The sequence below is a fragment of the Acanthopagrus latus genome, chromosome 3 (assembly GCF_904848185.1).
Source record: "Acanthopagrus latus isolate v.2019 chromosome 3, fAcaLat1.1, whole genome shotgun sequence".
Lineage (NCBI taxonomy): Eukaryota > Metazoa > Chordata > Actinopteri > Spariformes > Sparidae > Acanthopagrus > Acanthopagrus latus.
The window spans coordinates 23,930,050-23,952,165 of record NC_051041.1 but is presented as its reverse complement, the minus strand read 5'-3'; the positions used below and the strand labels follow the sequence as shown (position 1 = coordinate 23,952,165).

At 43.3% G+C, this 22,116-nt stretch overlaps 1 protein-coding gene across 5 annotated transcripts in view; it reads left to right on the top strand.

Annotated features, from left to right (window-relative positions):
* hivep3a (HIVEP zinc finger 3a) overlaps positions 1-22,116 on the top strand; it is a 44,182-nt gene that overhangs the window by 16,909 nt on the left and 5,157 nt on the right. For 3 of the 5 annotated variants that reach the window (XM_037093813.1, XM_037093807.1, XM_037093812.1), the window contains exons 2-6: positions 10,790-15,017; positions 15,884-16,062; positions 18,220-18,389; positions 18,492-18,566; positions 20,209-20,813. In XM_037093813.1, the coding sequence (XP_036949708.1) occupies positions 11,178-15,017; positions 15,884-16,062; positions 18,220-18,389; positions 18,492-18,566; positions 20,209-20,813 (4,869 nt within the window). In that variant the 5' untranslated portion in view covers positions 10,790-11,177. Of the gene's footprint in view, positions 1-5,618; positions 5,822-10,789; positions 15,018-15,883; positions 16,063-18,219; positions 18,390-18,491; positions 18,567-20,208; positions 20,814-22,116 lie in introns of those variants that run through there. The other 2 variants (XM_037093811.1, XM_037093808.1) reach the window with 2 other exon arrangements.

The window sequence follows — 22,116 nt, the reverse complement described above, 5'->3', positions numbered from 1 at the left end:
ATTCCAATGATACATCATCCCTGATGTCCAACGCGTATAAAAATCTAAAAATGTGCTTAGAAATCACAGGAAAAGAAAGACTAATTTTAAAACACACCTCGTGTTCAGGTTTTTTCTCCTGTGATTCCATTGTCAGCAGGCGGACCGCCTGTGGAGGAAGCTTGTTGATTATGTAGCTGATCAAAACCAATGTGCACCGAACGACATTGCATACAAGTTTGTACTAAATAACGGCATATGTAGGCCAACATTAAATAGCCGGTGCATTTACAGGGGGAATGTAGTACCAAAGAGCGTCTTTATCTTTGAAAGCATGCGCGATTGACAGGAGACATTATAGGAGGAGCGAGGGCAGGTTGTCCACCAGTTAATCGATTGTGAATGGTGTCTTCAGATGGCTGGGTGGTCGCTAGTATCACATCTAATCTTTCATTACGTCAGCATACCAGTGCTTGCAAGGCAAAAGAAAGAACAACCTGTTAGACAACACCAACATGGAGTATGGAAGATATTTGGATTTCAGTAGAAAGAAGGAAAATCCGACATTGGCCATTTGTAAGGCAGCAGTTAAGAACACACAACAAACATGAAAACTCACCTGGAGAGATGCAATGGTGAAATCTATGCATGCCAGGGGCAGTATGCAGATGCTAATACAGCCAGAACAAGCAAGACATAGACAAAGATATTAAATTCTTTTTCCGGCCACAGTTGAGGCATAACTCAGTGAGGTCTAATGTAATCCCGGCATTTTATGACAGTGTTGAGAATGATAACTTTGGTAACATGACAAATGCATCAAAGTCAAAGTGCTTTTTGAATGATATTTTTTTCATATTTCTCCGCCTAACTGCCAAAGTGAGCCACCTGGGCTTGGCTGTGTGAGCTAGACCAAAGGTTATATTGACAATGTCAAAATTGTTCAAACACAAAGTCTTACAATTGTCTGTCTTTTGCGAAAGTATGAAAAAAACAATGACGCGTAACTCTGACTTGATACACTTGCTGTCCATTTTTCCCCCATTTTCCAAAACAGGGAATCTCAGGTATTTCCACTTGGAGTTGTGTCAAATTAAAAATCTTAAAAGCTAGGGCCATGTATGTATCTAGAAATAGGTTTTCTTGAGACTTAAAGTAATACAGTGACGTATTGTGATGTATCTTGCCAACAGGAACTGGTTTGATTTGGTGTTGAGCCCCTGGAAACCCATGCTATAGATCATCCCTGTATGGTAAATGTGTGTTTCTTTCAGATGTCATATGTCTTGTTTGTAACACAGGATTTCTGTTATATATTTGTCTTCTCTAAACTGAGATGCCATGGTGACGTCACCGCTAGCAGTTTTCTCGGACACACAAACCACCGACAGCCAGATTAAAAGTGCAAACCTACCAAGTGATGACGCTTCTTGAACATATAACGGCCATGCATGAGTAGTGCAAGTGGTACACTGGCATGTATTTAGTGCTTCTACATCCAGCCAGAGGCATTAACAGGCCGATTTGCCATGAGGGTTTTACGAGAATCCCACACTCGGTTAGGCTGAAGGTTATCTGACCCGGCCTTTTCCTGCTAAAGACTCTCCTTGTGTAGATCACTGTTAGAGATTACCCAAATGATGAGATGGATGTTACAAAATGAAATCACAAGGCTTTACTGTAAAGCAGTGTGGCAAGAGGTGAGGTCCTTGACCTGGTTTGTGGCCATCCATAAATGGTGATTTTGCGTCGACATGTGCTTTTGTGGTGTTGCAATTTTACAGTAGTGAACACAATAGATGGCTCAAATAGGCTCCCCTGTTGGTGATTAGTATGCAGTAAGCTCAAAAATACAATACAGATAAAATTCTTTCATTTCCAGACAGGCATTAGTGTTCTCTTTTCCTTAAAAGAACGTTTATTCTGCGCCACAGGTTTATGTCGGCTTTAGAAAGAGGAATAAATGCTCCTCCGCAAATAAAATGGTGGCTAAACTGAAATTAGGCAGAATTACCCTCTGCATGTGCATCTTTAAAAATAGCCCGTCATTTCTATTCAGCCACCGCTAAATGTTAATGTATTGTGTAGCTCTGAGGTACAAAACAAATTCCCAGTGTTGGGTTTTAGCGAAAAGAGGACAGTGTGGTGAGACCCTTATCTTTTTTGTTTGCATCTCTTCCTCGCCCTACATTCCTAACAAAAAAGAAATATCCCTGTTGAGGAAATGTGTTTGGTAGCATGATGTTCACACCGCGACAAGGCCATCCAGACAAGCCCCAGCTGCACCGAGGCAAAGCTCCCTTGTGAAAGAGCTCAACACTGGCAGCTCTGTCACCCCCAGAAAGGCTGACAAGTGGAGTAAGACCGATTTACTAAGCCAATATTAGTCTTCATGTTGTACTTAATTAATATGGCAACAAACCGAAATACGTTGAAAGCAAAAACCGCCTTTATTTTCAGCCGATTTAAGCCTCAATAAACAGAAATTTGTCCTAAATGGTAAGGAGGTAAGGATGTGTTAAAACTTCCCATTGACATGCTGCCACACCAGCAATATTTTATTGCAGTGATTATATTTATCTGCATGATTTATGTCTACTGCAAAATGTTTGCTCCAGACCAATTCTTACAATATTGCTAAGACTGAACATGCGTGTTGATGTATATTACAGATTATATACACAAACAGAAGTGCAGTTAGTCCAAAATTCAATACTGAACGGTTATCATCCGGATTCAGTAAGTGAGAAAAGAAAAGGTTTCTTAGCAATAGAATCATTTCAAATTCAGAACCAGTTCTCTATCCCCGACCCCACCTCTGAAATGATAGGTGTCTCTAGTCACAGCTATCAACCATGTTTATTTTTGGCCTTGGATCAAATGTTAGACAGTCAAACCCAGTGTGGGAGGGAGGATTTTACCACCCAAGGTAGGAAGCAAGAGATCTGCCAAAAAACAAATAATTCTACAGTCCAGAATTAGCATATCTTTTGGACAAGCTATTGTACACTAATCCTGACTTTGGCCACCCAGAACTGAGTTTGCAGTGTATATTAATTTGTGCCGCCGAACTGTGCCATGCTCACAATGTAACAGAGTTCATCAAGTTGACTCAATGAGCTCTTACTACGGGCCAGCACTTGTCATGCAGTCTATATAAAAAGCAAACTATGTATGACTTGGTTAGCCGTTCAGCTGTTCCGACAATCACTAACTCTGGTTTGGTCCAAATAAACCCTTAATTCGGTGACTTGGTGAGATGTTAGTAAAATATTCTGTGCTGTTTTCCCCTGCCGTCGCTCTCTGTTGCTGGCCTTTTTGTGCTATTGGGTTAGCGTGCATCACGATAATCTATTTCTTGTATATTCGTGATTTTGAAGCGTAATGGAAATGTTTGTACGGTGAAAGAAAGGAGACAAAAATTGACACATTTGCTGCAAGGTAAAGCAGGAAGTTGGGCAGTGAACAGTGACAACAAATTTGTCTTCAAAATGAGAGCTTCACATTGCACCCCATTGGAGTTTAGTACTGGGTTCTTAGCCGGGTGCTTTTAATTTGAAATTAGTGACCGTTTGTAGCTTGCCGCTACAACAACAAGCGGATAATGAAGACAGCAACAGAGGCCGAGGAGACACTAGCATGTCCCGGGCCTCAGCGTCTTTTCGGTTGCTCATCTCGACGTCCGTGGATGAAGTAATGGACTGACTGCTGTGATCAGCTATTTCCTGGTTTTAAAACTCCCCAATTGTGGGTCACACAACAGCGCACGTCATCGACACCTCCGCCCATCTCACGCAGTTGTCAGCGCATTCACATCTCGGATTTAGATAGCATTGGAGGCGGAAATAAGTGTACCCTAACCCCTAACCCCTTACCCTAACCCGAGGCAGCAAATTGGTAGACCTAAACAGACCCACAATTTATCGCCCTCTTTCTAAATCTGTGGACCTAGCTGCAAAAAGGATGGCCAAATTGGCGGCTTGCTGCCCAGTATAAAAACGGCTACTGTCTGACACTAATGTAAGATGTGATTGGGTTGTTTATGGCAGATCCATTGTCAATTTTCCATTATGTATAGTTGACATTAAAGGAGAGATACACTGTTTTGGTTCAAAGTCAGAACCAAATCATTTTACTATGTAGTTAGATGTGAAAGGTAAGCATTTCTATGCCTCTATCCTGCCTGGATCTGACCAAGATGACCATTGGCTTCACTTAATCATACCTGGAAACTCCGTCTGGGTATTATAACCTTCTCCGAATATTTTCTACAGAAATGCCAACAAATAACAATACTGTGCCGCCCTGTGATTTCTTTCCACTCATTCAGACCTGTATGAATCCAGCATTGTTTCAAGGAGGTGACCATCCAAATTGAAGTTCCTGAAAATCTGCAAAAGAAATGCTAATGAATACACGTTTCCATACTACTGTGATGTGGGTATTGGTTGTTGGATGTTGGTGCTCATTCTCCAGCCGGGTGCCTGTACAAACTGGGGAAGAACAGAGCACAATGAGACGAGGTGATTTAAATAGTTCCCGTCAAAAATCATATCAAATCAAAGAAAAGGACGTGGAAAACATGATCGAAATGCTCCCACAAGAGTGTATATGTAATACATATATAAATATATATATTATATTATATTTCCATTGTTCTTTATTGCATTTTCTTTTAGAGATACCAAAAATTTTCACCTCAGCAAAAAAAAAAATAATAATAATAATCACATGTATCCTGGTAGTATGTTGACTGAGCCTCTTAAAGTAGTGGCTTAAGAGGTGAATTTTAAGGTCAGGTAATTTTTCTAAATGCTGTTTTGACAAGGAATTGTGCATCAGCTGTGTTAATCCAGGAATGACAGTTTCAGGGCTGGCCTTCACATACCATTTTCGCATTTTGTAGCTCCAGTCACAAAGACTCTCTGTTGCCTGGTGCAGGATGGACACCCTGGGCTCTCTTCCATTCCCCCTCTCAGCTTCCCCTTTTCACGCCCCGCCAGATGAGCGGCTGACCGCCTGCCTTCATCCCACCGGCTGGTATTCCCTCAATGCTCCACATGTCTGCAAGCTTTCGGGCTGCTGAAAAAAGAAAAAAAAATCAGTTGGCGGAGGGGTGGGGGGGGGAACCCATGGCATACAAGAGCAGAGAGTGATGTCAGAGCTGCCTGGACTCGTTTCAGCCGGACCCAGTGTGTGGATATTCTCCAGAGCAGCTCTTAAAAACTGGATCCCTGTCCCCCCCCCCCCTTTTTTTTTTCTTTCTTTCTTTCCATGAGGGCCCTTATATGTTTTCAAATTTTCCAGGGTTTTTCTCAGAATGCAAGCGGCAGTAGCTCTCCACCTATGTTGGAAAATGAGACCTGAATGGGGAAACTGTGTTTTAAAAATATGAAGTAACCCCCTCCACCCCCTCTCCCCGTCAAATTAAAACACCAACCACTCACCCTGCCCCTCTACCTCTCACCGCTTAGCCAGCTGTGCAGCCCGTGATCGCTGCCAAAAGAAACACTAGCTTACGTCAACTTCCAAATAAGGAGCTGCTACTTCACTTTGACCTGAAGGAGAGACACCGAAGGTGGGGTGTATGAAAGAGGTGGAGATAGACAGGGAGAGAGTGTCCCCTCCTCCTCATTCATACGCATAATATACTCAGCTACCTGTTTGTCAGCCCAGTGCACGTAGAGCGGAGACTCGATTACCCCTCTCCCTTCACCGTCACTCTCATTCATCCTTTCTCTCTCTTTCTCTCTCCCTTCTCTCTCTCTCCTTCCCTTCACCTCTCTCTGCTCTCCATGTCTACAGTCATTCACAACCGGAGGACAGCACCACCTGCTACCAGGTAAAAAAAAAAAAAGAGAGAGAGAGAGAGAGAGGGAGAAAGAAAAAAAAGCCATTGATATTCTTTTTGTCATCTGCAGTGATTTTGATGTGTGTGTTAGGTGATGCGAGTGACGTGATGCGAGGACTGGGGGGATTTTCTCCATTCAGGTCTTTGTTATTGCGAAAGGCTGCTACATGAATGAGCCAGTGAGAGGTGGAAAAAAAAAAAAAAACGAGACTCATTTGTGGAAGCGTACTCTGAGAAAACAGAGGCATTTGAAATGAGATGGATATTTTTTGCGCTGTTTTAAACAAATGCAGACAGTGCAGCTTCTGCAGTTGGGGTATTTGCTTGTGTGCGTGTGTGTGTGTGAATGAAGGAGAGGGAGAGTGCATATAGTGAGTGGTCCGTGGGCTGTATATGTATTAAAGCTCACAGCTCAGACTGAGAGTGAATGAGCTCCCTGTGCTGTGCATCAAACCTCCTATGCTTGGCATGTCCTTCTGTGGACTGGGGAGCACTCCCGAGGTGCCCGCGCACACACGCACACACACACACACACACACACACACACACACACACACACACACACACACACACACACACACACACACACACACGCACACACACAGGAGGAAAGGCTATATATGCACTGACTCCCAAGGGGGCTCTCCTCTGTCCCCGGAGAGCACCACTCTCAGGCTGCTGATGAAGCTGCGCTTTTCTGACTTGACAGCATTGCTAATGCTCAGCTGACATTGTGGTGGAAAGACAACAACAGATGAGGGCATGTGTTGCTTAGTTCAGATGAGTCTGCAAGACGATGATGACTTAGGATGATGGTGAAATAAGTCCAAAGTAGCATGCTGCTCGCGTTGTGTTTTATCACAGAATTTAACTGCTTCCTTGTGCCCAAAGTCATTGTTTGAGCTGGAACCTTATTTTGGGAATCGGCTTGTTTAGTAATTTGTTTTCAAACCAATGCACATACTTCTTTATTACACATAAATCTGTTGTATTTGCTTGCTGGAATAATGCACCCCTCTCACTTAAAATGCTGCCGTTTTAAGTCAAGCTTAGAGGGGGATAAAAAGGAGGATTTAGAATTGTCTCTGTGATTGAATTTGTTAGATAATGTATCTGGGTTTCTTCGTTGAGACTGGTGGAGTTTTCTTTGTCATCTCCACGTACAGTACTTTGGGCATTTTCCTTTCTGCTTCCTGCTGAAAGAATGGAGGAGTATCAGGGTAGTACGAATCCAAGTCTCCCAAAGTATTGATTTTCTTTTGAGATGTGTGCCGTTCTCTCCTCAAAAAGCCGTAGCTTCTAGGAGGGAGGCACCTTCGCCTGCCTCGCTCTCTCCCTCTCTCTGTAGTCGGTGAGGATGCTGGAAGATAAATTTAGCCCTCCAGCTCTCCTTCCATCTGCTACCACATGGTTTAGGGCCGTTACCATAGGAACCACCGCTGGGTGCCCATTAGTGTGAGAAGAGGAAATTGACAAGATTTTTAAAAAGCCATTTATACAATATCTCTTTCTGTGCGGTGTGTGAATGGACGCAGCATTTCACAAATTTATATAAAAGAGGGTTTTTTTCATGACTTGAGTAGATGCGTTTCAGTACCTGCAGATTTAGAGAGCACCCTGCACATTATAACAGTAAGTGTATGCTGCACTGCACTAAATATAGTATATTTTTGTATTTTACATGTTACTCATATTTTTACCTAATGTCTCACTATTGGCTCCACAGGTAGGTTATAAGGCTTTAAGCAGGTGTGATTTATAACATCATTGGTATGAATTATTGGAACAAAGCCATGAATTGTATTAGAATTGTCAAAATGTCTGCTAAGAGCAAGGCCTGTTGTTTTTTTGTTTTTTTTTTAAAGCACGACCAACAGTGGTTAAATGTCCAGTATTGTGGCCATTATTAAGTTCACACTTTTATTTTGGGTATTTACTTTCTTTTAGGGATATAAATGATTTATCATTGATCAATTAGTTGGCATTGTAAATGTATTAACTTACCGTCATAGATGGGTATAGATACATCAAAAAGTGTCTTGTTACAAATGACAAATACCTGCCTCTTGAATATGTCAAAATGAAATACTGGCGTGAGAAAATGGATTTCATGAAAATACGAGTATGTTGGGGCAGTTGTTGAATAGACGGGAGCTCTGCGGTTAAAATAAGTCAGTATTTTTAGTTATTTATTGAATTCTGAATATAATTCAAGTAACATGGTGTTTACTTTATCTTCTCTTTCAACTCCTAATGAAGCAGACTCTAATTTTGCATCAAACAGAGATCAATTCAGTGGTCAAAACAGTTTTATGTTGAAAAAACGTAATTATTTACATCCGTAATGTTCAAAAAATGTATTATTTTTCCTATACTTTCCATTTGTGCAAGATCTCCATTCACCCTCTCTTAAAGTGCTCCATTTAAGTCCCTGTTTCTTTAAGTCCCTCCTCCAGAAAGCCCAGTCTGCTGTGATTGGTCAGCTCTAAGGTTGGAACAGGCTGTGTTTCTGCATCAGTTGAGGGGTGAGGGCGGTGACTGTATAGTTGTGACATCACAAGATTAAGAAAGTCCTGACGGCTCATTTGAAGGCTCCCTGGGTTGAGCGTTTTGATACTTTATTTATATATATTATTTATAATTATATTATTATATAATTATATTTTGATACACATTATTTATATAGTTCCTAGACCAGTATAAAAAGTAAAAAATAAAAAGACATGGAAATCTCACTTTCTACAATAGGGGACCTTTAAAAGAGCTTCCCACCCATTTAGTATTGCACGCTCACATTGTTGGACAATAGACAGTTTGAAAAAAGGATCAAATTCGCATTCATCCTTCTATCCTACCAAAACCTAGCGTCAAGTACCTGCACTGCAACTTTACTGGCGATAGTAGTTAATGTCTAGGCTTAAGCTGAAAGCTGGAGTAGCTGCAGAGGTCTGGTGAGCTCACTTCTTTCTCACTCCACTCCCCCAGATTTTTTTCTATCTTTCAATTTCAATCATGTAGTCTTCAGACCCAGCAGATGCTTATTCAAGTTAGTCAAGTGACCACTTGTGGCAATTTTTTGCCACTCCTTAGACAACAAAGCAGTAGTACCCCGCAAAATCTGGAAGAAGAATACAGTGTGTAATCAATGGAGTTTCCCATTAAAAATCTATAGAAAGATGTTTATATGTGGATCCTTCGAAACATGTATTAAATTTGTCCTCCTTGATTGCTGAGTGTTACACTGAGCACGTCACATTTAGACATGTGTTTTCTAGCAGTCTTGCCATGGTTCACCTAGAGAGAATCACAGAGGCTGTGAGCCAAGGACGAGGGGTAAACAGGGTCGTGTGGAGGGTTGAAGGGAAAAAAAAACAAAAAAACTGCTAGATTAATTTGCACCATGAGAGGTGCAAATGAACAGTCTTATGTTAACGGTGGAGCGAGTGTGACACATGCAAGTGTTAATGAGCAGATGCGTTGCATGATTTTTAAAAAAATCACGTGGTTTTAGGTGCCAGTTCTGTACAGTAAGTGCATCAACTAAATGTGTTTTATTTCATTCTAGATGTAAGTCTGTTAGACAATTCGTTATTAGTCACCCTCATGCATAGTATGAGTGGTCTCACAGTCTGAGCTCTGAGGCGTTATTTTCAGTAAGACTACTGAGTGTTTTACTCTCCTCCAAAAGTTATACTACCTGTCTGGCCTACATTCACCATTTACTAGTCTCACTGCAGGAGATTTAGGCCCAGGACGTCTGAATGGTCTTCAGTACAGATGTCTTATACACACTGTACCTAGTATGCCTGATTTTTGTTACAAAGAACAGTGATTTTGGTTTAGTGCTCAGCACTGGCATGTATATTCTTCCCACAAGTGAAACCAAAGATTATTATCAACCTGTCATCAGTAATTTGGACAGGATCCAGCAGCTTAGCCGTCTTCCACCAGAACGTGGGTGTAGAAACCAGCTGGTCAGTGCGTGGGATGCCTTGTTTACTGTTTCAGTATGCTGGCACAAAAAAAACAGGAGTTTTCTTCAGTATCTCCACTGATTCACCTCGTGTATGCGCTCACAGTTTATAGCCCTGTTCCTTCATTCGGCTTGGTGCATTTCAGTATCTAAATCATTATCTAAATCACAGTCAATCAGATAAGATGATCTCCGTGTTCTACAGAAATTAAACAGGTAGAGCTAATCGCATGTGGTCTGATTTGGCTGTATTGTATCAGCACTGTCTGTTAATCACAGTTTTGCGGGAAGGATGGTCTGATATTGGACGACACAAGTCATGCAGCATCAATTACCTACCGTATGCCAGGTTCACATGCCACAATCCCTTAGTTAATCCAACTTTAATTAATTATTAAAAGAAAACTTACTTGCATTAAGGCCAAACAAGAAAATGGTGCTTGTATAACAACACATTTTGATACGAGTAACTCCCTCCATAATCCTGAGGATCTTGTCGTGAAAATGACAGACTCCTCATTGGGTATGATTTCTTTTTCTCTGTCTTGCAGCAGGAAAATCTGACTCATTATATGGGAGTGGGTGGGCTATGTAATGCTGTCTGCTGTTCGTTTTGAAATAAGTACTCCATGACTGATAAGAAATCCGTGAAGACCATAACAAATTCAATTTACACTGTTATTCATGTGTTCCTGCGAAAGTCTTTAGACATATTGCCTCTTTCTGGGACTCTCAGCAGAATCATCATTTTTACCCACTGCATGCTGATATATTTTTACACCGCAACATTACATAAACTATTCTAATTTAAAAGTATTCAGCAGCCAGGGGAAAGTGAGCGCTGAGTGTTATGACACATACAATGCTTATGTAACACATGAAACATAAATATCCATATTTGTCAAGCGGAAGGTCAGAGGGTTATCTGTGTCTCGATGTTGAATTGTACGCAATTGTTCTATATAAAGAGTTGTTTGTCTTTACAGATCTTCATGTTGAGAAGACAGAAGAATTACATGTTAAGCTGAGTCAACTGAGCATCAGAGGTGTGTGGCGGCAAGGCTGGCTGAGTGCTTCATGATGGGATACTTTAGGTCAGCGTGGCAGAGGACTTCCTCCACAGCACACAATATATCACAACTTCATTCTTTGATGCCACCATCTTCCATCTGATGGCATCATTCTGCTGTCAGGCAATAAAGTTTAAGCAAACAAGTGAACATTATGATGCCAGACAGTCAACTCAAGTGGATATAATTTGATAGAATTCGCTCCCATTCAACCCATTATCCAGTTAATGGTTTGGCTTGAACTCTGTAGCCTGGCGCAGGCAGACTCATCACACTCGTCTACCTGAGGCTGTCCTTTCATTTTATGGAGGCCTTGCATAGTTGCTTGACGACTGGGGAGCAGTCTGGAGGTCAAGAGCATTGTCAACCAGAGTCTCATCGCAGAGGCACGCGGCCTAAGTCTCCCTCCCAGCCCCGTCAGCAACAGCAAACTGGCTCCCCAAAGTCCAATGACACTCAACAGCAACCCAAGCAGTCCAAAAGACAATATCCTGAACGTAAACGTCTCAGGCACCAGCGGCAGAGTACTGACTCAGATACTGTGCTGGAGCCTAAACATGAGGTAACAAAAGCAACTCCAGTTTCTACAGGTGTCCCACCTTCTTCAGAGGATGGCCCCACTGAGTCTAAACCAGAAACCCAGGAGGGAACCCCGAAACAGAAACGTGAGCGCAAGCCTCAGAGACCAGGCAAATATGTCTGCACTTACTGTGGTCGTGCATGTGCAAAGCCAAGTGTCCTACAGAAACATATTCGCTCGCACACAGGTGAAAGACCCTATCCCTGTGCCCCATGCGGCTTCTCTTTTAAGACCAAGAGCAACCTATACAAACACCGCAAATCGCACACGCACAAGGTGAAGGCAGGTCTAGCTCTTGGGGAGCCGAGATCTTTAGAGGAGCAAGTCACTGAGTCAGAAGATGAAACTAGACAGTTGTCATCTTCCCAGACAGAAAGACAAAACAGTGCAGCCTCAATCAAGAGTCACGAAACTGACAGGACCAAAGATTGCCCTGGAGGAAACGATGACTCCTACGCAGTGAAAAAGAGACTGGCTTTGCGTCTAAGTAGAGGAAAACATGGTCCTCGCGATTCAACTGACGAGAAGACTTCATCTCTAATTTTAGGGAGTAAAGGCAGCACAGAATCTGGCTATTTCTCTCGCTCTGAAAGTACTGAGCAGTCACAGGACAGCCCCCCCAACACAAGTGCCAAAAGCTATGCAGAGATCATCCTCGGCAAGTATGGACGCCTCGGACACCTGCAGAGGATGCCTCGGCACCATAACCAGCAGCCCTCTGGTCAAGAGGATAAAACCATCCCATTTACAGTCCCTAAGAAGCAGGTCATCGACCATATTACCAAACTCATCACTATCAACGAAGCAGTGGTGGACACCAGTAAAATTGACAGCGTCAAACCAAGGAGATTCTCACTCTCCAGAAAGAATAGTTCAGAGTCTCAAAAGAGTACATCCATTAAAGAACCGCTTATTCATAGCCCTAAAGCTGGTGATCTGGGCTATAAAAACAGTGGCTCCATCACCATGGGAGTCCCATGTGAAAAATTTCATCATCCATCTCTAAATGTGGAGCAGCCAGCTGGCCAAACATCAGCCCCTCTGGTGAGAAGTCATTCAATGCCATCTGCAGCTAGTTCATTTGACGCCTCCAGTGGTGGACCCAGTAAATTCCGCCCAAGTCAGTCCTTAGATGAACGACAGCCTTCTGAAAGGCAGGCATCCCGTCGATATGGGATGCTAAGACGGCAGCCAGCTATTGAGATCCCACTTGGAGCCGAACTTTCAAAAGAGGAACATGAGGGTTCTCATTCATTTTACCCTGACAGCATAACCACTGTGCCTGACCACAAGCAAAGTCAACCGCAGCCATACGAGTGTGAGGCCTGTGGCACTGGATGCAAAGATTGGGAAGGTTATAAGAAACACAAGCAAAGCCTGTGCTTAGCACATCATCCCAGAAATGAGGTGGCAATTAGTCAAATGGAGTGCTCACAGTTAATTAACCATGCAGTCAGAGCAGGAGCTTCAGCGATTCGCAAGAGAAGGAAAGAGGAGAGTTTTGAACTAGATGACCCCTCTTCACCTTCATTACCCTCCCCTGCCGTCTTTTCAGGACAGATGAAAGATGAAAGCAGTGTCGTTTATGAAAAACCCAAAAGGCCTACACTGCAGACCTGTTCAGTGATTCAACATACCAGTTCATTTGAAAAACAGGAATCTTTATGCAATGAGAATCAAGGCACTGAGGCAACGAAAACCTCTCCTCCTCATGAAGATTTTCAACTGGTGCCTCAGAAACAACCCCAGCAAGAGCTGACGAAACTAACAAACCGGAAGCTTGTCCGCCAACACAGTGTGCAGGTCCCAGAAATACTGGTCACAGAGGATTCCAACATGAGTACAAGGACCTCAATAGAGCTGACGCCCGCAGCAAAACATTCAGAGAAACCTGATGAGTTCCAGTGGCCGCAGAGAAGCCCCTCTCTGGCGCAACTTCCTATTGAAAAACTTCCTCCAAAGAAGAAGCGCTTACGTCTAGCAGAGACAGCCCAGTCCTCTGGGGAATCCAGTTTTGACTCTCTCTCTCTCCCCCGCAGTCCTAGTCAGGACAGTAGTGCCTCTTATGCATCCAGTCGTTCCACATCCTTTGAAGAGTCAAACAGGCCAGACATGGATATGGCAACATCAACACCACTGAGGAAATCAAGAGCTCTTCACATGTTGACAGTGCCTGGGGTGCATCAGCACAGAGAGATGAGGCGCTCAGCGTCTGAGCAGGCACCTCATGATCCGCAACCGAATGTCCTAATAGCCGAGACCCGCAGTAAGTCTTTTGACTACAGTTGTCTGTCCCCTGAGCGCTCTGCAATTGGCTGGAGGGAAAGAAGGAAATGTCTCCTCATGAGACACACCGCTGTCAGGGATCCAGACGAGGAGGAGGAAGAGCAGTGTACCGTACCACACCATAGTCCAGAACATGTCAGCCTGAGCACATCTTCTCAAGCAAGCCCACCTTCCGTGTACAGCAGTAGGTCTCCTGCTTCTCCTTTATCTGGTGAGACAGCCTTGCACAATCCAGTGAGATCACAATGCAAAGAGATATTCTCTCAATGGAAACTCAGTCAGAATATTCAGTTGACGGGCAGCACAGAACCCCCCCTTACTCACCACCCATCTGTGGATCCTGTAAAAGAAGAAGCCTCGCATATCCATACAGGGCATCAAGCACCACAGTCATTTCCTACTCATGGACCATCAGGGGCAGCCAGAGCTCGATACCTCCCCATGTCTACCGGGCTAAAGCTAGAGATTCCATTACTACACAATGATCGTTCAGAGATTCGAGTAAGTCGCTCCCACATCCAGCCCTCAGCCCCTCACATCACTTCCAGTCTGGAATTACTGAGGCCAGTCACATCTCCAGCGGTAGCAGTGCGTCTCCAAACAGACACCCTCACCCTAGCATGCGCTATATACACCACATTGTCTCAGTCCACCTCCCCGAGACCCCAGGAGAAAGTTGAGGCTGTTTCACACAACATAGGCATCCCAACAGCTGAATACAGTGACCACAGGAACATGAGTCCAGACCTTCACTTGTGGTCTGACGATGGCCTCAGGTTATCAGGTTCAGGGGGCAACAAGCGCATGCTTTCCCCTTCAAATAGTATAGAGATTCTCCCTGAGTTACAGCAACAGCAGAAACGAGTAAAAGAAGAAGAGGAGAGGGAGGAGGGGTGTGTTGACAATGTATCAGTGGACACATGCAAGCAGGAACTCAAAGGGGAGAATCAGTCATGTCTACTCGGTGTTTGTTCTCCCAACACACCCGTTGGACCATCATTCCCCAGTCTGCTGTCCAGCACCTGTAATAGCTGGTGCTATTTGAACTACATCAAACCAAACCCTTCTACTCTGGATGAACAGAAGCCCTCAGTGTATTCATCGTGGTCCACTAGCGGCTACGACCCCAACCCGCCTGGCCTCTCCAGCAAGACAGCTCTGTCCCTGCTGCACTGTAAGCAGAGGCTCAGTCCCTCCATCTACACCGTATCCCCGATGTCACTCAGGACCACAGAGTCAATGGAGCAAGAGGACAACAAAAGGCCACGCTCCACTGAGGTAATTACACCACTAACCACTGATTACAGTCGTCTGTTAATCTGTAAATTGCACTTTATGTACACTGATCGCCACAGGACAATCTCCAGGAATTTCACATTTATCAGACCGGACTAAATGTAGAAGCATGAGAGAAGGTAACAAAGATAATTAAAGGTATGGGTTGCATTTGAAACCAAGAAACCATATTTAGATGATTAGTTAGAAGCTGAATCTGCTCAGCCCTGACGCCATGGAACTTCAGGTGAGATTTTCGACTCAGTCCACAAAAGACAAGGCAAGTTTTTATGCATAGAAAATGAGACATTAACATTAACAATTCAAAAAAAGTCCCCATCTACTTCAGTCGTTGCAATATTGTTTTGGTATGACAGTCCAGAAATATTTTTGGGGTACAAAAACAAAAAATCTGCATGCAGGTGTGTAGATGGGTACAATTCCTTTTCTTTGTTTTTGGTGAACTGTTTCTTTAAGGAATCTGTAGATCCACAATTGAGGTCAAATGGATTCAGGGCATCGCAAAGTTAACATTTTTAGCATATTTTTAGCAAGTCTCTCTCGCTTTTTCTGTGGGTGCAATATGTACAGAAAGTGCCACAAAGGGTGGGTGAGCATTGCAAAAATGACATTTGTAATTAAGGTAACCTCAATCTCCCAAAACACGGTAATGATACTTTGCTTGCACTAAGCTTATGTTGATGACCTCTGTACAAAATCTTTTACGATGACACTGAAAAGGAAAAAAAAACATATGTGCTTTCACAACCGCTGTTCAACACAACGTTCAATGAGAATTTCCAATTTCTGTCTCCCTGGGCATGCTGGAGCAGAGTTGGTGAATTTGCCCATGTCTCTTTCGAGTGTAGGTTGACAACAGCCAGTTGTACGGCAGAGACCACGAGGTAACAAGGAAGGGGCAGCAGCCTGTGGATGACAACAGGTCAAACAGAAAAGACGAGAGGGGGGAAGAGGAGAAGAAAGAGGAGGAAGGACGGCCGTGCTACAGAAATAAACAACCTCCTGAAGTCTGGATCTCTGAGAGAGGGTGAGTGTGATCTCATGACTGCTCAGCACAAGAAGATTTATTGGTGACGTTTCGTCTATATTTACAAACATGCCCCATTGCTTACAGTGTTATGGGCTTGCGTCACATATTGTGTTGTGGAAACTGTTGTCTGTCCACCATGTTGGAGAGGCCAAGGGTTGGCCGTCGGCACCAACTGTTGTGGCGTTGAAGCCAGGAAACTACCTAGCTTCCGCTGCGCCTGCGGAGATTAATTTACACCAACGATCACAGCCATTCACATGGAGAGGCAGCACGTTTCCCTCCCTGACACTGACACCACTGGAATGAGTAGCGAATGTACAGTACATGCATACATTGTGCATACATAATGTTCCCTTTGTGCAGAATTTTGTGACTGTTTTTGTCAGTAGGAACACCGAAAGGAAATTCTATACTGAAGACAGGAACTGTGGAAGATATCTATTTGATCCGTCTTACTCATACTCCAGAGGCATAATATGAGTTGTACGATCTTAGTACTACAATGCTGATATGGTAGTACACAATATTAGTATTGTGATGCCATGCCATTTCTTTAAATGAATCATCAAAGGCTAAAAAGTACTGAAACTATCTCCACAAAACTTGTATGGAGGATTGGTCTCAGCCCATAAAAAAAAACCATTAACTTTCAGTGCCGATCTCGATAAAGGGATCGATCCAGGAATTTTATCTCACTTATTCGGACATTTTTGTCAATTTATCAGGGAATTATGCAGGGATCATGAGGAAAATAATTAAGCATATTCAGGTGGCTGGTATCTATGTGTCAGTACAATTTGTCGCTGATCAAACTGTGCATACTTGTTTCTGATTGGCTAGAAGGTGTCTGTTAAAACTGTTTATCGTGACAGAGTCTATCTTTTAGCAATACACTTTAGTCAGTGGTGTTTCAGGATTCTAATTGATAAAACAATAGTTACATCCGAGATTAGTAATTTTATCAGTGTTGAAATGATAACAAGAACAGCATTGGCTGTCTTTCATTTTTTTACCGAAATTTAGTACTGCAAATGTCTAAGGTGGGACACAGACGGTTATTTATTTGTCTTAATTGAAGAGCACACACATGAGCCAGACACGCTCAGTACTTCTGATACCCATCAGAAATAAACACCGCTGCGATGTGATGCAGGGGAGTGCAGAGAGGTACCATCTGTGTGTCTCTTTTTGGTTTGGGAGAGTGTCTGTGAACAAATCCCCGTTGTGACTCATGTTGACGCTCATCACAGCCTTCCTAAAAGAGTGAGTCATCCTCACGCCTGCTCGCTTCTCTGTCTGTTCAGTCTGTCTGAGGGACAAAAAGACAAAACGGAGGCAGCAGCGTAGTCGAACGCCGAACATTTTATTTTTTTTTTATGCTTGCATGAAGGAAAGCGAGGGCACCTAAACTCAAATCTTTGGTGTGAACATGTGCTGCATGGAAAGCCTGAAAGGTATAATGTCCCGGCAAAGTGTTCCGCTTTCATTAACTTGAGCGTTTTTTTCAGCCGCCGTTTATGATACCTGCCGAGTTTATCCAGCCGTGAGGCCTGAAGTGAAAATAGACGAAAAAACAGCCGATTATAATCAGAGGGATTGTTTATCGTAGGAATGTGTTTTGATTTTCTCTGTTTTTTCATGCTTATTTGGAGCAGCAGCTGGTCTGGGCGCAGGGTTTCCCTCCCTCTCCGGCCTGTTTTTATTGGCCGGCTGAAGCAAACCCCGGACCTTGGGCCACATCGTAGGCTCCCCCTTGTTTGTACTCAGTGGTGGTGTGAGCTGTGATGGGGTTATAAGGCAGTGGGAGGGTGGGGGTCTGGTTTTGGCTTATGAAAGCGTCTCTGTTGAAGCTGAAGTGGGTGCCTCGCTGAGGGACCCTCAGTGTACATGGAGGGGTGTACCCCGGGCCCAGCTGCCACAGTGTGAGCTCACTGTGTAGTAGAGGCCAAACAGATAGCGTACTTACACTGGATAAATACAGGCACTAAAAAGGCGCTTACAGGTGCTAAAGGGCCCGCAGCCTGTCTGTCAGCTCCAGTTACTCTCATATTGATTGTGACCATCATCCCGAGAGGAGCGGCATCAATAGACAACTGACAGAGGAAACGCTCTGAGGATGAAACTGAAACCTCTTTGCTCTCTTCACACCCACAGATCAAATGAGAAGCATACTATCATGCATGGCGGAGGTGGAGGGAAGTGCCAGTGTGACGACTGTGGATTCCACCTTAAGGATCCCAGTGCGCGGCAGAAGTGCACCCGACGCATCACAGAATCACCGCCATATAGCTGCACACGCTGTAATGTTTCGGTTCGAGCTAAAGGTAAGGATAGAAAATTATGATGAAAAATATTTGGGTTTTTTTTTAACTTTGGATGTCTGTGCATCCAGTACGAGCTCAAACATTTTCATTTATATTTTACAGGCAGCCTCACTGAGCATCTGGGATCTAAGGCACATGGAAAAGAAACCTGTTGTTACCCAGATGGCACAGACAAAGGTACGCTATGTTGTTCTTTTTTTTTTTTTTTTACTGAATGAGTGTGCTTCATATACTACAAAGAAAGGGCCAGCGATTATATTTTTGGTAACATCACAGGTCTTGTGCCGATTATGCCACATTAGTTCACTATTCACACCTGAGCTTTTCAGGTTATCTATACAGGCCTACTACAAAGCAGCCCAAGTATAGTTTGGGTCAAAATTGAGATATGACTAAAATTGAACCTGTAAATGTCCCTTTTACCTTTTGACAAATTATTCAATCTTGCTCTATCTCGGAGAAACAATTGCAGTGACCTTAAAATGCAACCTAAAACCAAGGTAGACACAGCACAGAGTGTAGTAACCGGTAAGTGTAGATACTATGCTCTCGGTGTCTGCGTCTGTAAATCCCATATTCTTGCTCGTAAGTTTTGACAAATCATCATCGTTATCATTTTATCCCCGCCTGATTGATGAGCACCTGAAAAGTATATAGTTGTAATATGTGTAATATGTGTGAAACAGTAATATTCGACTTTATTTATTAGACTTTACATTACATGACATTACATGTCAAATATGTTGTTTTACCTTGAAATATGGCACAATTTTCCTCCGGGTTATACTTGATCAAACAAGAGGCGGTGAAATGATAACAATTTGTCAGATGTTTAGTTTCTATGTGCATGGACTCATTTTGTGTTGCACCTTAAGTAACCCATGCCCGCCGGGGAAAATGATTTCTAGCTACGTAGCTAACTAGCTGTACATTTGAGCAATTTGACTCTTCATCCAAAACACAGTGAGCAGAAGCCCCTCATATGGTAAGCTATACTTCATCACACGGTCCAGCTATCCGTCCCATGGCTCTTTAGATGTGTTAAAAAAAATAAGAGAAGCTCAATATTCAAAATTGTCTTATTGATAAAATATATATAACATAATAGAGGAAAAAACGCTATTAACTTATTAACTGGTGCAACATACAATATGCAAGTCGCAAGATAAGTATAGCACATCAAGTTATTGGCTTTATCTAATTAATTGGTCACAAGATTCACAAAAGATCCCACTGATGATAATTACATAATAATATAACCGGAGCCACATACATTTTCTTCCTCCAAGACTTAGAATTGATTATTAACCCCAGAGTGAACTAATTCTGTCATCTAATAATTTATCATTTTGATTGAGCTTCAACGTTTCCCATTTGTTTGAAGAGAAATGTAAACACTGGTTAACAGCGTATCAAGATCCTGGGCGTACAAAATGGAAGATATGTGAGAGCAGGTTTGCCACAAGGGAGAGGCTCTAACACGTCACACCCAGGGAATGTGTACTCAGCTGGTACCAACTGGCCACAACACAGCGTATTCATGCCTGTAAAATCTGTACACATTAGCGCAGCTAGGAAAGTCATGATTAAGATAACACAGTTCTAAATTAACATAGGGTTTCTACCTGAATGTTATGCTTCGAAGGGTAGAAAAAAACTGTTCCTACCAGGAAGAAAAGGCTTTGTATGAGTGGGTGATGACTGGCCAAAAGCAGCCTTGTACAACTCATACTGAATTGTTCCAACTAAACACTCGAGTTTGTTGATAGTGATTGTTGAAGAGAAATGGCTGTGTTGAAAGGTGTTTTACCCTTCCTAGGATTCCGCGAAGAACCTTCGACGAACACAGATAGACAAAAAGATCATGGCTGCTCTGATCAGAGGAGATGCGGGCCCGATGAGGATGACAATGTAAAGGACAAAGATGGACGTGATAAAGACAGGTCCAAGGTGGCTGAAAGCTCTCACGCTGCCTCCTCTGATAGTGAGAAGTCGATGGAGCCCGAACCAAGCCGGTCTGCCCGGGTTCCCCCCAAGGATTCTACCCCGGATTCTAAGAGCTCGGCCAGCGCCAGGAGGGCTCTGTTCGCCCGCAGACGCCTCGACGCGTCAGCATCTGCGTCCTCAGGGGGCTGCCATTCTCCAACCGCTCCGTCCTCAGTCCCACAGAGGGAGCCGTCTCCACCTCGCAGCCCGTCACCCAGGCCTCGCCAGTCCCCTGCTCCCCCTTCCTCCCTCTCCCCATCCAGTTGTCATGTCTCCACCTCTGCTCTGAGACCAACATCCCCTGTCAGAGGTCTTTCTCCTATAATAGTGCCGTCCCATGGATCTGAGTCCTCTGGGCCTCCAGGTTCCCTGGCAGACACCTCTGCTCAGTGTCACGCCTGTCTTCACCCAAGAGAGCGACCGTCTACAGCACGACTGGTGAGTCACTTCAGCTTCTGCTTCAAAAAAAACAAAAAAACATGGTGACATAACATCTTCTGGAGCATTTGAATGAGTTTTCTACATCTCACCTCACCCAGCCTTTTGTTTTTATCCCAGCCTGAATCTGTCACGATGCCGTGTTTTTGTCCCGTTGTATAATTAAATACTGGTCAAATCGCGGCTTTCGCTCAAACCGCGGTCTTCACTCACCTGTGACCTGATCCATCTCTGTTAGTTTAGCCTACAGTTTTAAATAAATCAGTTTTTGGCTTCACAAAGCTAATCTTGTGTGGCTCAGTTAAATCCCAGTAAGTCAACATCTAGAACAAATATAGATAGGCTGGTACATATGAGGGTATTTTAAAGTCTCACATTTATTGGAAAAGGAAGGAAAGGCAACTCTCTTGTTTTATATCGCTCAGACCAAGGCTACGGCTCTGAGCCTTAAAATAATGCAGCAGAGCTCCCAAATAGACACAACATGTTTTCCCTGGGCAGCCGCTGATAAAACGAGAAGCAGGCCGATCGTTAAATACCAAAGATTGGAACCACATGTCGACGACGTAAACAACGTGGGTGAATATCTCAGTTCACCCTAATAAAATAAGAAAAAAAAACATGTCTAGTCCAAACTTGTGGTTATGTTATGGTGTAACCTCACCACTTCCTTCTCACACTAATATAGGTCTCAGAGGAGTAGTTACTAATTCACATTATCCGCAGGGCTGTTTTTCACATATGCGCTCATTTCAGTTCACGTTAGCCACATCTGTATCTTTATTTGGTAAGGGAGGGCATTTTTTAAACACCTAAATATTTGATTTGTACATAAATGAGCTTCTGTAGACCCTCAGATATATTTAAAAAAGGGCCAAGATTGACTCGATCTATAGTTTTTCTTGTACAGATTTCTTCACCACACATAATTTTACAGATTTCATTGTTTCAATATTAGTTACAAGTTATTGCAGTACAGAAGTGCCAAGGATATGTTGAAGGTAACATAGAAACAGTAATGATGTTCACACTGTTTAACATGGCTCTTAATTCATACGTTACTGCTGTAAGATATTGAAGTCATGCTGGAATTGCGGCTTGTTGTCTTTAAAGTAAGAACATGTGCCATATGAACTGAGGATATACCACAATTTTCATAAGCTCAATTCATAAGCAACAAAATACACCCTTAATCAATTCAACAGTGGTTTTACTGCTGTAGTCTTTACTTGGTCTGGTACGACCAGTCGCTCATGGTGGCTAGTGTTAGCAAACCACCGCTCGAGACCATGATGAAAGGAAT